The sequence below is a fragment of the Hemitrygon akajei genome, chromosome 15 (genome assembly GCF_048418815.1).
Source record: "Hemitrygon akajei chromosome 15, sHemAka1.3, whole genome shotgun sequence".
NCBI classification, from domain to species: domain Eukaryota; kingdom Metazoa; phylum Chordata; class Chondrichthyes; order Myliobatiformes; family Dasyatidae; genus Hemitrygon; species Hemitrygon akajei.
Genome location: NC_133138.1, coordinates 48,304,916 through 48,321,386, shown reverse-complemented (window position 1 = coordinate 48,321,386; position 16,471 = coordinate 48,304,916). Strand labels below are relative to the sequence as shown.

Genomic DNA, 16,471 nt, shown 5'->3' with positions numbered 1-16,471 from the left:
GGAAACAAAGAGTAGTGATTAACGGGTCCCTTTTGGAATGGCAGGCTGTGACCAGTGGGGTACCGCAAGGTTCGGAGCTGGGACCGCAGCTGTTTATAGTATACATTAATGATTTAGATGAAGGGATTAAAAGTATCATTAGCAAATTTGTTGATGACTCAAAGCTGGGTGGCAGTGTGAAATGTCAGGAGGATGTTATGAGAATGCAGGGTGACTTGGACAGGTTGGGTGAGTGGGCAAATGTATGGCAGATGCAGTTTAATGTGGATAAATGTAAGGTTATCCACTTTGGTGGCAAGAACAGGAAGGCAGATTACTATCTAAATGGAGTCAAGTTAGGAAAAGGGGAAGTACAACGAGATCTAGGTGTTCTTGTACATCAGTCAATGAAAGTAAGCATGCAGGTACAGCAGGCAGTGAAGAAAGCTAATGGCATGATGGCTTTTATAACAAGAGGAATTGAGTATAGGAGTAAAGAGGTCCTTCTGCAGCTGTACAGGGCTCTGGTGATACCCCACCTGGAGTATTGTGTGCAGTTTTGGTCTCCAAATTTGAGGAAGGACATTCTTGCTATTGAGGGAGTGCAGCGTAGGTTCACAAGGTTAATTCCCGGAATGGCAGGACTGTCATATGTTGAAAGATTGGAGCGACTGGGCTTGTATACATTGGAATTTAGAAGGGTGAGAGGGGATCTGATTGAAACATATAAGATTATTAAGGGATTGGACACACTGGAGGCAGGAAGCATGTTCCCGCTGATGGGTGAGTCCAGAACTAGAGGCCACAGTTTAAGAATAAGTGGTAGGCCATTTAGAACAGAGATGCGGAAAAACTTTTTCACCCAGAGAGTGGTGGATATGTGGAATGCTCTGCCCCAGAAGGCAGTGGAGGCCAAGTCTCTGGATGCATTCAAGAGAGAGTTAGATAGAGCTCTTATAGATAGCGGGGTCAAGGGATATGGGGAGAGGGCAGGATCGGGATACTGATTGTGTATGATCAGCCATGATCACAATGAATGGCGGTGCTGGCTAGAAGGGCCGAATGGCCTACTCCTGCGCCTACTGTCTATGGTCTATTGTCTATTTTTCAATCTGGCCCATCTTCGTCCAAGCTTCAAGTTCTGTCACTGTGATACGCTCCGGGGCCTGTATCGCACTGCTTCAGTTCAGCCTGGCACTTGAATCATTGTCCAAACGTTGGGTTCTGTTGTTTTACTTCTAGCTCTTGCTGGCTTCCGTGGTTCCCGATGAGGCTACATTTTGCAGCCACAAGCAATGCTGTTCGTTTTACTTTCTCAAATTATAGATGACAATAAAACACTGCTTAATTGAACAAAATAACACAGTGTGGGAAGGCATCCTGTGCCAGGCTGTTCTGGTGGAACTCTGGACAGTTCTCCCGACATGTATTGAAACTCAAAAATTTGTAGATGCTAGAAATCATTTGCTTGCAATATTGGCTCTAATTCTTTCTCTGAAGATGCCAGGCTTTCTCTTTTATTTTGGATTTCCAGCTGCTGCAGTGTTCAGCACTATTCATTTCCAGCATTGTTTCATTCCTCTCGTCTTTGTCCTTATTTGTCGCTACCTAAGGTACTTTGCATCTCCCACAGGCTAATCACCACCACCACCTATCAGCCAAAGTTGCCACCGTTTGCAAGACATTCATCCTATTACAGATATTCCTTTTGTTGCCCCCATGTATTTCCTTCTTTGCAATTTAATACAGGTCGACCTTCACTAATCCGGCACCATTGGAACCTGAGGAGTGCCGGATTACAGAAGGATCACATTAAGCAATAGCTAACCACCTCATCATATCTTTAAAATATCATGTAAATCAGTAGATAATAATGAAACAGAAATATTAAATGAGTAGCAAGTGAAATTTTAATAAAGTAATATACGTACAGGCACAGATAAAATAAAGGGTACAGGTAAATGTACAGGAATTAACTGATACAGAAGAGTTGAGTACTTTTGCTTCTAAAGTGAGATGTTTAATATACCTTCAGGCAAAGTTTCATGTTTGCAAGTGTGGGGTCACCAGGATCATCAACATCTTGCTCAGTTATCAAATATTGTTGCTCTAATCCTGTCAGCATTTGACCTGTCAACTTAATTAGCCTGTCAATAGAAAGTCTCTCTGCTACAACTTCCTCATCTTTATCACTGCTTTCTCCTCCAATATCTTCTTTCTCTGGATATACAACCATCTGTACAATTTCCGAGTCAGTATGATGATAAACAGTAGGCTCATCCTCATCTATATTCATCCATTCTTCAACATTGTCATCATTGAACCTTGAAGCAAGATCCTTAGCAGCAGGATTAGTTAGCTCTTGAGCAAAAGAAAGCAGGTCACGTATCATCTGTTTTTCCTTGGAAACTCTAAAGCCTGTAAAGTCATTCCCAGTGTCTTCACCAGGTGCAGCCTCAAACATTAAACCTGGCCAGAATCTATGCCAACCATCTTTCAGTGTGGATGGCTCTACAGACCTCCAAGCATTAGCAGCACAGTAAGTCATCTCTTTCATATTAAAATCCTTTATAAATTCCTTTACCAGTCTGCCAGCATTAGCCGCACTCAGAAGGCGCCTCACAAACAGGGAACGATACTTCGGCTTGAGAGAATGCCATCATCCAGGGGTTGAATTAATGACGTACAGTTAGGTGGCAAGAAGGTACCGGAGGAGTTCTGCTTTCGGGTGTGCTGAACAGTTGTCTAAAACAAGCATTATCTTACAGCTGTGGTGCAGGCCAACAGAGTCACAGTGAGCTCATGCTTTGGGAACAAAATAATTTTCAAACCGTTCTAGTGTGATGTTAGTTGTAATCCATCCGTTTTTGTTAGCACAATAAATTACAGGAAATTGCGTCATACCTTTGAAGGCCCTGGGATGTAGACTTTTGCCAATGACCAGTAACTTACATCTGTGGGCTCCTGCAGCATTAGAGCAGCCTAGCAGAGTCACACGATCTCTCGCTGCCTTATAACCTGTTGGCGATTCTGCATCTGCTGTTGTTAGTGTTCTTCTTGGTGTACATCTCCAATACAAAGCAGTCTCATCAGCATTGTACACCTGCTCAGGGCTTAATTTTTCATCAGAGACTAACTTAGCGAACTCGTCAACAAACTCTGCTGCTGCTTCCTTGTCTGCTGAACGTTTTTGACCACACACTGCGTGAAGCTGTAAGCCGTGACGCTGCTTGAACTGATGAAGCCAGCCTTCACTATAGTCACACTCATAATCTAGTCCTAGTTCTACATGAAACACTTTTGCTTGTTCCTTCACCATATCTCCAGATAGTTCAACACTTTCACCTACACAAAGATTAAACCACGTTATCAGCACTTTATCTAGTTCTGAACTTCTTCCGTCTTTCATTGTTTTTCTTGTGCACATCTGTTTCTTTGAGCCACTATCAGCAAAGAAATGTAGCAGTTTTTCTTTCTGTTTCTTTATATCGTACACTGTGGACGAGTCAATGTTGTAACACTCACACAAGCTTTTCACCGATACACCACTGTCCAGTTTTCTCAAGAGTTCAACATTATCTTTAATGGATAGTGTGCCGTGTTATCGCTTCACAGCACAAGGTGCATTTCCTTTACTCACTGGGGCCATAATTGGGGCCAAAAAAGAGCAAATGATATTAATAAATGCGGGAATCACTTGTCTGTGCTTACAAGAGCGGGCCAACACCTGAACAGATCTAGCGCAACCAAAACAATGTGCAGCAGATTGGTACGGTGGCCCAGGAAATTTGAAATTACAGTTGTGCAGAGAATTTGAAATCAGTGCCGAATTATCGAAGGAAACGGATTACAGGTAGTCAGATTAGTGAAGGTCAACCTGTACGGGTATTTTTTGGTAATTTTGCCTTATCAAATGTCATCAGTCTGAAATGTTAACTCAATATCTCTGCCTGGTCTGCTGAGTATTTCTAGCTGTTTCTATTTCATTCATTGGGAATTTGAACAATTGTGGGGGAGACTTCCTTCTTCTCACTAACCTCTATCCCCAATATGACAGCAACATACATGGCAGCTGGGGGGAATGTACTTTTAAGGTCTGGCAACCTTTCCTAAATGCTGCACAATAAACCAATTGGAGTTGTGCAAAATTGGCAAGACGCTTGGTAAGAGTTCATCAGGTCCCACTTTAGCGTTTGGTCCTTAGTGGAAATCATCCCAACATCATTTGGTGATTGGGAAGATGTTGGAATCCATTACTAAGGATGAGGTCTTGTGGATACTTGGAGGCACATGATAACATGACAAATGACAAATCTGTTGGAATTCCTTGAGGAAATAACAGGCAGGATAGACAAAGATGATGCTGCACATGAGGCTGCTTAATAAGATAAGAGCCCATGGTATTACAGGACAGATACTAGTGTGGATAGAAGTTTGGCTGACAGGCAGGAGGCAAAGAGGCAGAATAAAGGATGTCTATTCTGGTTGGCTACTGGTGACTACTGGTGTTTGGTATTGGAATCATTCCTTTTCACATTATACGTCAATGATTAGGATGGCAGAATTAATGGCATTGTTGCCAAGTTTGCAGATGATACAAAGATTGATAAAGGGGCAGGTAGTGTAGAAGAAGCAGAGAGCCTGCAGAAGGGCTTGTACAGATTGGAAGAATGGGCAAAGAAGTGGCAAATGGAATATAGTGGAGGAAAGTGTATGGTCATGCACTTTGGTAGAAGGAATGAAGATGTAGTCTATTTTCTAAATGGGAGAAAATTCAAAATTCAGAGGTGTAATGGAACTTGGAAGTCCTTGTGCAGGATTCCAAAAAGGTTAACTTGCAAGTAAGGAAGGCAAATGCTTTGGTTAGCATTCGTTTTGAGAGCACTAGAATTTAAGAGCAAAGATGTAATGTTGAGGCTGTATAAGTCATTGGTCAGACTGCACTTAGAATATTGTGAGTGGTTTTGGGCTCCGTATCTAAGAAAAAGATGTGCTTGTTTTGGAGTGGGTCCAGAGGAGGTTCTTGAGAATTATTCCAGGAACAGAAGGGTTAAAGCATGAGGTTCTGGGCCTGTTCTCACTGAAGTTTAGAAAAATAAGGGGACTTCATTGAAACCTAGCGAATATTGGAAGCTCTAGGTAGAGTGGACGTGGAAAGGCTGTTTCCTATAGTGGGGGAGTCTAGGACCAGATGGCACAGCCTCAGAATAGAAGGGTGTCCATTTAGAACAGAAATGTGGAGGAATTTCTTTTGCCAGAGGGTGGTGAACCTGTGGAATTCATTATCATGGATGTCTGCGGAGACCAAGTCATTGTGAATATTTAAAGCAAAGGTTAATAGGTTTTTGATTAGGCAGGGCATTAAAGTTTAAGGGGAAGAAGGCAGGTAAACGAGGTTGAGATGGATAATAAATCAGCCATGATAGAATGGCAGAGCATATGTGATGGGCCAAATGGCCTAATTCTGCTCCAATGTTTTATGGCCTTAAAACCACATTTTTTTGTCTGGTAGCGATCAGTTAACCACTTGAACTAAATGTAGGCATGTTTTAATGCACCTTAGGAGATCAAATACTGTTTTAGGCAAAATCATGTTTAAAGAAATGACAGCTATAATAAAAGACTTGTATTTAATTTATTTACATTGTATTATTCTTAGTTTCTCACAGGAGAATGGTTACCAGTCTTGGTTGATAGCAGAACTGCTTGATCACCACTTTGACTATTATCTAGAGCAACACACACAAAATGCTGGAGGAACTCTGCAAGTGAGGCTATGGAGAGGGATAAACAGTTAAAGTTTTGGGCCAAGACACTTCATCAGGACTTTGTTTTGATGAATGCTATCAGCTTAGTCATTAGTGCATCCAACAGATAAATTTATAATTACTTGGGCATGTGGCTTAACCAGAGATCTTTCAGGCTTTAATGATAAACACAGTCAGACTATGCATTTGTACCACTAGTATTAGATTACCAAAAAGACAATATGCTAACTTTGCCCTTTTAATCTGTGACTCACCTTTTATCAGTTTAATCTAAAAGATGTGGAGCAAAAGCTAAAGATTCCATTTCTCCTGCTAGATGTTTTATAGAAGAGAATTTCCAGTTACATAAGTCTTAATTTAATCTAAATTACACATGTAATAACAATAATCAGGGTCAAAGATATACAGGAGAATGTTAGTGATACCTGCCTCAAGGGAATTTAAATTCAAGGATTACCCTGTTGCTCTGACTGGGGGTAGAATAGTAGAGATGAGACAAAAAAGTAATATAACGATGTGAACTATTTCCGAATGGTTAACTGCAGCCTGCATTCTTATTTTAATTAATGAAATTTCCTCCTTGAATTCTCTGAGACACACGGTTATGTTTTCCTAACATATCTGTCTCACATTAAAGCTGAGGCAGTGATGCTGAGTGGAAATCATGGGATGGCTCGAGGCAGTCTGAGAGCAAGAAATGGATAGTAGGAAAGAGGGAGATCGACTCCCACATCTTGACTGTCTCCTTTTGGAATTTCTAATTTGAATTTTCTCAAAGTTCTGGCACCTCATTCCAAGGATAAACTTATTGAATTACATCCAGGAAAATCAGTGTCCACCTTTTTTTTTCTTTAGTTCAATGATTGTTTCCTAAGCAAGTTTGTGAATTTAAACACCATCACATGATTTAAACACCTCAGTGCAGAATTGAGTGTTTTAAGATGTTGAAGGATAAAACCTTACACTGTGAGCTTGCTTGTCACTTATAATGGCCTTGACTCAAAGAAGATTAAGGAGTTCTAATTTTCAGGCTAATACTTATCTTTCAGCTGATGAAGCAGAGTATTTGACCACTTGTCTTCCTATGCAAAATTGACTGCCATATTTTAAGTGACTTAGGAACCAAACATTTCCCTCAACCATTCACTTCGATGTTTGCCAATACAACAGAGACCACGCTTCAAAAGTAATTCGTTGGTTGTAAAGTATTTTAGAACAACCTGAGGCCAAATGCTTTCCAAATGAAATCTGCTTTTTCTTCTTGTATTGCAGAAGCTTTATTCATTGTAAAGTACTGCATGGATGACCTGAGCTAATCCAATCTCTGCTGTTGTCTTCTTCCTCATGCTGATATTTTACTTCCCTTCAGCATTAATAGCTTTGTTTTTTTGACTAGCCATTCAGCATATTTTATAACACTGTCATGTTTGTTCGTAACAATGATTATTGTCTCTAAGTTTAGCAAGTAAATACTATTAATCATTTAACTGAAGCTGCAGAGCTTACATTATTTTGTAGCCTATCTCCTTGTTGCAGAAGGTTAGGGACTACTTGAGAGCATCACAGGGCTGTCACATTGTTAAAGTCCAAAGGAAATGGTGCATTTCAGTTTTTTAGGAAGTGTTTATGAAATGTTGATTAGCAATGTTACATCCTATGAGGTGGACAACAGCATCTTTGGTTGGATAGAAAGTCAATGCATTTTCAGAGATAGAATAGTAAAGGTTATGTGAAGGAGGTTATTCACTAGACTGCTGAGCCCGAATGTCCTTTGTTATCTTTATCAACAAAGAAATAAAGATTTCAGAGGAGCAAGCTGCTTGATGGATGACATGAATGTATTGTGGTGATCCTCACCTTCACTGAAAAAATATAAAATGCAAACAGAAATATGCAGAAATACCCAGATGAACTGTCAGCCTGAAACACCACCTGCTTATTCCACTCCATAGATGCTGCCTGACTTGCTGAATTTCTCCTTCATTTTGTGTGTGTCGCTCAAGATTTCCAGCATCTGCAGAAGATGCTTAAAGTGAGAATGGCCTGCAGATATCTTAAACTATTGACAGATTTAGTCTGTTGATATTAGCTAGAAGCAGATCTAACTACATGATACCCATGCAAAGATGTGGGCCCAAAGCTGCAGAATAGAAGAGTGGACGGAGGCTTCATTTACAACAAATGCCACAATTCAGTCACTGCAGATGGATAGATATCATGTTACCTGTCAGTAACTTTCCTTTGAACTATGTGGCTTGCTGTGTTATTTCAGCTAAGAGGCCATTATATTGATGAGTCTCAGTCACACATGGATCAAATCAGGTCATGGTGACAAATTTGTTTCCCAGTGAGGAGAGGTGCATCAAGCATATTTTTATATCAATCCTATCACTTCCTTCACCTATTATTGGTATAACCATATCTTTAAGATTTATTATCTAAGTTTTCCAGCTGACATGCTGGGATTTGAGCCCATATCTCTAAATGAATAATCCAGACGTTTGACTATTAGTCTGGAAACTCACCAATTATGCTATATTTAGAGCAAGTGCATGCTGAATTTTCTTTCATGATTTTGAATGAATTTACTTTCGGATTCCACAGTCTAATAATTACCCTCTTTACTAACCTTGATTGATTCAAGACTGGTAATTCCAGATTCAGAAGGGATCCCTGAAACTGCTCTTTCTGCTATCCACTCAATTTTATGACAGAATTATTTCCTCAATCACTTACTGCCCTCTTAGCTTGCTGCTGCAGCAGCAGCATTCTGAACTTGCAAAAGTTTAATTCTTTTTCACTGTGGATGATTAATTTGCATTCTGCTCCAATGTTCATGCAGGAAATTTTGAACTAAAAGACTTTCGAGAGCATCAGTGCCTGCAGATCAGTTTATTGAGCATAAAACAATGCTACTTGCCTCTTGGGGATTTGGAGTACTGGTTGAAATGCAGGCAAGTCAGCTGCCTACATATAAGCCAGTTCGAGATGATGCTGGAAAAGCCAAAGCTCACAACCTCAATGTATGATTCTTATTTCAGACCAGACCTAGTAAAATTTCAGAAATTACTGCCTTATGCAATTTGTCTGAACTGGTAATTAAATTTAATGCAAGATTTATTCAGTCTGGCCTCAACAGCTGACTTCCCTCTGAGTCTCAAGATGTTTGGCTAATGGTAGGTGGAGCAGAAATGATTTTGTGTGGTCATCACACTGAAATGACTTAAAATGAAACATAATATAAATTAATATAATTAATACATGTATGTAGTACTTAGAATAATTATACCATTGGTTCCCATGCGTTTTGCAAGTCTTGCATATTGCATCATTTTTAAAGCCTGAATGGTGGTAATCAGGCTTGCTTCGGGTTAGTGTGTATGATGAGATTCAGAGGAATGGTACTCCACGTCACTCGTGTGGATTTATTACCTACCTTCTGCGATGCTCTTGTTCCATTTGAAAGTAATCAGAAACAGCTCTTTACAAACTTATGCTGATGTTGTTCAGAAACTGACCATCAACTGCTCAGCAGTGGCTGTGAGTGACTCCAAGTTTCCCACCCTCCCTCCTGGGAAATGCTTAGCCCCACGTGACAGCCTGGTCAAAGCTAAGAGTTTATGATATTGTTAGCACAGCCTTGGACCTTGCCATTTTTTTCATGTCTCAGTAACTATCAGCGCTTTGCACAAAGCTGCAAAACGTGACTGACATAGCAAAGTGGGAGAGAATAAGTTTGTTTGTTAAATGCACCTATCTTGATGATGCTGTATTTGTTGCTGTTGACATTTAGCTGTATTATCAGATTTACCAATACCAACTCAGTTACTACTTTTATTTATGATCACAAATTGTGCAAGATAATTCTCTATCTCCTGAGGAATACAGAAAATGGTAAGCCCAAAACTAAATCTGAATCTCTAATGATGACATAAAATATATACAATATTGCAATTACTAATACTTTGTCAGTTCCTTTTATAAAATTATCCCTGTATGCTGCTTGGCTAATGTATATTTCATGGCTTGCAGCAGGGATATGCCTGATGTGACTATTAATTTTCATTGATTTCCAACTTCCCAGTTTAGGATCCTGGTGTATAATCCAAAGATGGATCACTGCTACTTGATACTCCCATTCTTACAGCCTTGATTTGATTGTATTTTATGTAAGGTTCTAATGGAAATATCGGAAGTAAAAACCTGTATTTTAATAACACACATTTTCAAAGCTAGCTGGCTTTTCAAATCCAATGAAATGCATTTAATTTTGGAAGGGTCACTTGGTTTCTTTAAATTGTAACATTAGCACTTAGGAGTTGCTAGTTCATTTCCCTTGAGATTTAATAAAGCCTCACATCTGGATGATAAACTGATAACTAGTGGCAGGTTATGAAACATGCCTTGAGGTAAGAAGTGCCTCCAATGTATTGCAATAGAAAACTGTATCAGAGTCTGAAATGTATCATTTGAATAGTTTAAGCTGATTGATTAATCAACTAATATTGCCCCATCACTAATATTTTTCCAGGTACTGAAGAAATCTTGAATATAATGGAAGGAGGAAATTTACTGTCAACAGGTTTTTTTATTTTTTTAAATGCAGATTTTATAGGGAAACTGAGTGCATTAGATGGAAATAAATTAGAGAACATTAAAAACCGTGATTAAAAAGGATTATAGATTTGGTAAAAGCAAACTGATGCAGTGTACTTTTCATCAAAGTCCTCCTTGCACAAGCTGTCAATTGCTGACTAAAAACAAAGATTGGCACTGACCTAGAAGAGGATTGAGCCTCAGGAAAATAACTGTGAAAGGACATAGAAATGTCAAGAGAATTTACAGCGGCCTTGAACATAAACCACTATTGAAAGCTGGTTTTAAGCTAAAGGACTATTGAATCACAGCTATTATTATTGCAACAAGGTATAGACAATATGAATTTGAGAATATTTCAAAAAATCATTGCACCTTTTGTGACTCTCAGCTTAGTTAAAACCAAGGGATTGTTAAAGTGATGAAGACTACATGCGGAAGGTATTCTTAAGTAATAAGAGGATAGGTTTAAGAAGCTCGAAGAACATCACTATCGTACTAGTATCTAAGTAAGACAAGGAAATGTGCTTTAATGACTACTGTCAATTGTTGTGTCATCCACCATTTGAGAGGCTGGTCATTAACTCTTGCATCCCAACCCTTTCCAATTTGCCTACCAGAATTAGATCTACAGTGGATGCCATATTTTTGGCTCTGCTTTCATCTCTAGATAGAAAACACATCTGCATTAGACTATTGTTTAATGACTACAGCTCCACCTTCAATACTATAATTCTAAGCAAATTCATAACTAAGCTCTGAGACCTGGGAGTCAACACCATCCTCTGCCACTGGATCCTTAACTTCCCAACAATTGACTGCAATCAGTAAAATGACTACTGAGCACGGATCTGCTAACTGACATTTCATCTTGTAAACTAGATACTTCTACGCCAGCTGACCGCCGCCTGCCCTTTCACTGGCCTATTGAGAATATATCTAAAATAATAGCAAATCAAGGACATGAGACTAAGACATTTAAATAGTGAAAAAAATTACTGGAGGAATTACCAGTTTTAAAGAATCACTTGTTAAAGAATGCTCAAATATAAAATTAAACCAAATCTGTCCTTCACTGACCACTTCAAATCAGAATCTGATCTGCTCCTAAGGACTTCTGATTTTTTTTATAACACATCCCTAATCCAACATATTTTCTGTTTTGTTAGGTTCCGGATGAGTGGCCAGATTAGAATTCCCTGGACCTTTTAACCTACTTCCTAGAATTAAAAAAAAAGGTGTCTGTAAAAGGAAAGAAATTACCTGATTTTGGTCCTGCAAACTCACAAAACATTTAACAACCAACAAAGCACTTCTGAAACACATTCAGTATTGTAATGAAATAAATAACGCAGCACATGTGTACACAGTAAGTATACAGAAGCACCAGTGTAATGATTTGCAAATAGTTTGCTTCTATGAGTGTTGAGGAATAAAAGCAAGAAATCTCCCCATTATAATATTTCAGAACTAAAAGTTTGCAGCCATAATTATTGCTTGAGCTACCCTGACTGCTAATGTTGTCAAAAGAAATAATTGAGAGATAAGGTTCCTTAAGATGTGCAGAAGTAATATATTTAACATAAATACACTAGTGTTTTATTGTGTTCTGTACTCTAGACTAGTCATTATCTTTTTAGCTTTCTGCTTCCTATGAAAACAAATCTTTTGGCTTCCTTGGATTCCTCTATGGTTTAGTGAGATGAGATCATTATTTGCATTCCTGAATATATCCTAGATACTCAGTATGCTCAATATTTTAGTGAAGAGGTGTGTTTCCTGTATTTAAGCCAAAATTTCCATCTGAATTCAGGTGTCCCACTGCATCTTTAAATCCTGAAATTTTAATCCTCCAGGGATGTTTACTGTTTCGGTTTGCTATTCCTTATCAAAAATGGTTATGAACACATTTTAAACAGCAACATTTGCAATGAGGTGAATTATTGACAAAGTTACATTGGAGTCAGTGATCCTAACCGCCTTAGCACATTTTTGAAGTTTTATAGAATTACCCATGTTTCTATTACAATTGATTAAACATTGCTTAAAAATCTGCCACAGTTAAATATTATTTGGAAAGGTCACAGATTGGTAAACTTAAATCTGACTTTTTAATATATATTTGAAAAACTGACTTATTTCAGTGCACAGTATGATAAGTCCCTAATGCACTGTAATTTTATTGTACAGTTCTTAGCTTCCAACTGGCTTTGCCATTTAATCAAAAACAGCTGTTCTTTAAGACTGCAGATAATCCAATATGCTGTAGACGTGGCTGGCGTTATCAATCAGTCCCTATTGCTTGACTCCAGACTGTACAGATATTAATTTAAAATTTGTCTTTATTCTCTTGATATTTTGAAAACAATGACATTAGAAAGTGTTAAGTAGGTAATGAATAAAATTGTGCTTTACTTTAATCACTGTGAAACAATGTGAAAATGGGAAGACTACAAACATTTAGAGTTACACACAGCTTTTAAAATCAGAACAACAACTTCCATATATTCAATGCTATTACCATGCCAAAGTATTCCAAGAGTTCTGTGGAAGAGTTATCAAGCAAGACTGAGGAGAAGTCACGCGAGGTTAGAGCTAGGAAAGTGAGCTGAGAAGGAGTCACACGAGGTTAGAGCTAGGAAAGTGAGCTGAGAAGGGAAGGAATTTGAGAGCTCGGGAGCTGGTGACTGATGAGATGACTGAAAAAAATAGGGGACAATTACATTTTGGGATAGCCAATAGTCCACAATTAGGGGAACTCAGATATCTTGGGGAGTTTAAGTCTGAAAGGGATTATTTGACTCAGGAAGGCAAGATGCTAAAATATGTATGAATAGTTTAATTGTAAGGAGATTTATGGGAGTCATTATAATGATTCCTTAGTAAGGAGTCATTATAAGTTAGCAAGTAGAGATCTTTGGTGAATGGAACTTAGTGTGAGGTCAGGCAAAAGCATTAGAGTTTTGGATTTCTTCAGGTTTGCAGAGAACGAGCAAAGGAAATAAAGGCCCTAGGCATATTATTGGATTTATCAAGCAGAAATCAAGGATTTCAGCTGTAGGTAAGCCAGATGCAATATTAGTATTGAGTAATTTTAAAGAGTGGAAATAATCAAAATTAGCTTTGACACTAATATATAGCTCAGTGCTCAACTCAGTTTTGACACCAAAGTTGTCAAATGTGTCAACTAAAGTTAATGATAATAATGGCTTCTTCCCTACACAACTCTCGGTTTCCTCATGTCTGTGTTACATAAAAGAGAGGTGCTTTTAACTCTATTTTCTCAGGTTACTGACACCAGAAGGTCAAAGCCACTTTTTTGTGGGTATAGGCTCCTTTTTAGACAAATGTAAGACTTTAGGATGTCATTCATTTTTGACACTACGGAAATATTAAATAACAATACTCTTTAAATGTTATAGTGATAATTAGACAAATTCACTGTACAATAAAGATTACTATTAATGAGATTTCATCTCTTTTGATTACTCATTTAGCAAAATGTCTATTTAATGACCTTTCAGGATTTTGCTTATTGATTATTTTGGGCATATTATTGTTATTGAGTGGGATAGTTTATATTTTATTAATTTCCTTTAGGAATTGTAATGGGACAATGATGGAATCATATTTAGATTGTTGTTTTCTTTTGGATCCAGAAGGAATAGTTGAAAATGAAATCTGATCTTTAGATAGGAATTTCTGGGTATGAAATGCTTTCATATAAACAATTTATTTTTGTCTAATAGCTCCTGTCAAATCTGTTTTTATTTCCTTGCAGGTTAATGAGATTTACCATGATGAGTCTCTGGGAGCACATGTCAATGTTGTGGTGGTGCGAATGATCATGCTGGGTTATGAAAAGGTAATAGAAAATCTATTTCTGTCTGAGTACATATGTAGCCTTCGGTAAAGTAAAAATGCTCTGCATGCTTTATGGTTACTACAAATCAAACATACAGTAATTCCCAAGTTTCTCTTCACAGAGGAGTCCGGACATTGTAGATGCTCTAGGCTCCTGTTGGTAGCCATTTGAGAGCAGTTGCCTACAAAGAGTTAGCCTTGAGCTGATTATTATTATATTCTTGAGGCAAGATTCCTTTTGCTGCCATTGCTTTGGCACCACGGTGAAGCAAATTAAAAACAAGGAGAGATTTTGCAGATACTCAGAATCCAGAGCAGCTGGTCCGGCAGAGTCTATGAAAATGAATAAACTGTCAACGTTTCAGGCCAAAACCCTTCATCGGGACTGGAAAGGAGGGGGACACCGCCAGAATAAAAAGGTGGAGGGGAGGGGAAGGAGGACAAGCTAAAGGTGATAGGTAAAGGGCTGGAAGAGAAGGAATCTGATAGGAAAGGAGAGTGGACCATAGGAGAAAGGGAAGAAGGAGGGGCACTGGTGGGAGGTGATAGGCAGGTGAGGAGAAAAGGACCAGAGAGGGGAATGGAAGAAAAGCAAAGGGTGACGGGAAAAGAAAAAAAGAGAAAGATAAATTACAAGAAGGAGAAATCGATGTTCATGCCATAAGTCTGGAGGCAACCTAGATGGAATATGAGGTGTTGCTCTTCCACCCTGAGAGTGCCCTCATTGTGGCAGAAAAGGAGGCCATGGACCAACATGTCGGGATGGCGATAGGAATTGAACTGACAAGCGATTCCCCAATTTATGTCCGGTCTCACCAATACAGAGGAGGCCGCACTGGAAGCACAGAATATAATAGACAATCCCAGCAGACTCACTGCTGAGTGGGAAGACTGTCTGGGGACCAGAACGGAGATGGGGGGGGGGGGGGGGGAGGTGAGTGGGCAGGTGTAGCATTTCTGTCACTTGCAGGGATAGGTGCCAGGAGGAAGATTGGTGGGGAGTAATAAATGGGAAAGGGAATCACAGAGGGAGCAATCCTTGTGGGAAGTGTAGAGTGGGGTGGGGAGGGGGGGAAAAAGTAAAGATGTGTTTGGTTGTAGGATCCTATTGAAGATGAGAGAAACTGCAGAGGATGATATGTTGGATGTGGAGGCTCATTGGGTGGTAGGTGAGGACAAGAGGAACTCTACCCCTCTAACTGATGTCCTGGAAGGGAAAACGTTGTTCTGGGAACAGATCCAATAGAGACAAAGAAACTGAGAAAAGGGAATAGTATTTTTATAGGAGACAGGGTGGGAAGAGGTATAGTCAAGATAAATGTGGATTATAAATGATGTCGGTAGACAATTTGCCTTCAGAGGTGGAAATAGAGAAATCGAGAAAGGGCAAAGATACGAGGGGTGATTGATAAGTTTGTGGCCTAAGGTAGAAGGAGTCAATTTTAGAAAACCTAGCACATTTATTTTTCAACCATAGTCCCCTCCTACATTTACACACTTAGTCCAGCGGTCATGGAGCATACAGATCCCTTCTTTGTAGAAGTGGTCCACAGCAGGGATGATTGATAAGTTCATGGCCTAAGGTAGAAGAAGATGTTATTAACTTCAAACTTTCTGCATTATCACTCAAATTGAACTGCACATGCATGTAACGAGAGCGTCTTGGACCTCCAAGTGGTCCACAGCACGGGTGATTGATCAGTTTGTGGCCTATGGTAGAAGGAGATGAGTTATACAGCTCTTGTTACATGCACTTGCAGTTCAACTCTTTGAGTGAAGATGCAGAAAATTTGAAGTTATTAACTCATCTCCTTCTACCTTAGGCCACGAACTTTTCAATCACCCCATGCTGTGGACCACTTCTGGAGGTCCAAGACACCGACTTCTACAAAGAAGGGATCCGTATGCTCCACGACTGCTGGACTAAGTGTGTAAATGTAGGAAAAATAAATGTGCTAGGTTTTCTAAAATTGACTCCTTCTACCTTAGGCCATGAACTTATCAATCACCCCTCGTAAGTCAAAACTGAATTTAAGGGCAGGATGGAAACTTTAGGCAAAGTTGATGAAATTGACAAACTTAGTATGGGTGCATGAAACAGCACCAATGCAGCTGTCAATATATCCGGTGGCCAGCCATTTTAATTCCTATCCCCATTCCCGTCTTGAGTTGTCTGTCCTTCTGCCATGATGAGGCCACTCTCAGGGTGGAGGAGCAACACCTCGTAGTCTGTCTTAAGTTTCCTCCAACCTGATGTCACGGGT

General features: G+C 39.2%; 1 protein-coding gene across 2 annotated transcripts in view; it reads left to right on the top strand.

Moving 5' to 3' along the window:
- The window catches only part of LOC140739329 (A disintegrin and metalloproteinase with thrombospondin motifs 2-like), a 287,752-nt gene that overhangs the window by 194,586 nt on the left and 76,695 nt on the right, over positions 1-16,471 (top strand). For both annotated transcript variants that reach the window (XM_073067527.1, XM_073067528.1), the window contains one exon: positions 14,125-14,208. In XM_073067527.1, coding sequence (XP_072923628.1) covers positions 14,125-14,208 — 84 coding nt within the window. The remainder of the gene's footprint in view (positions 1-14,124; positions 14,209-16,471) is intronic.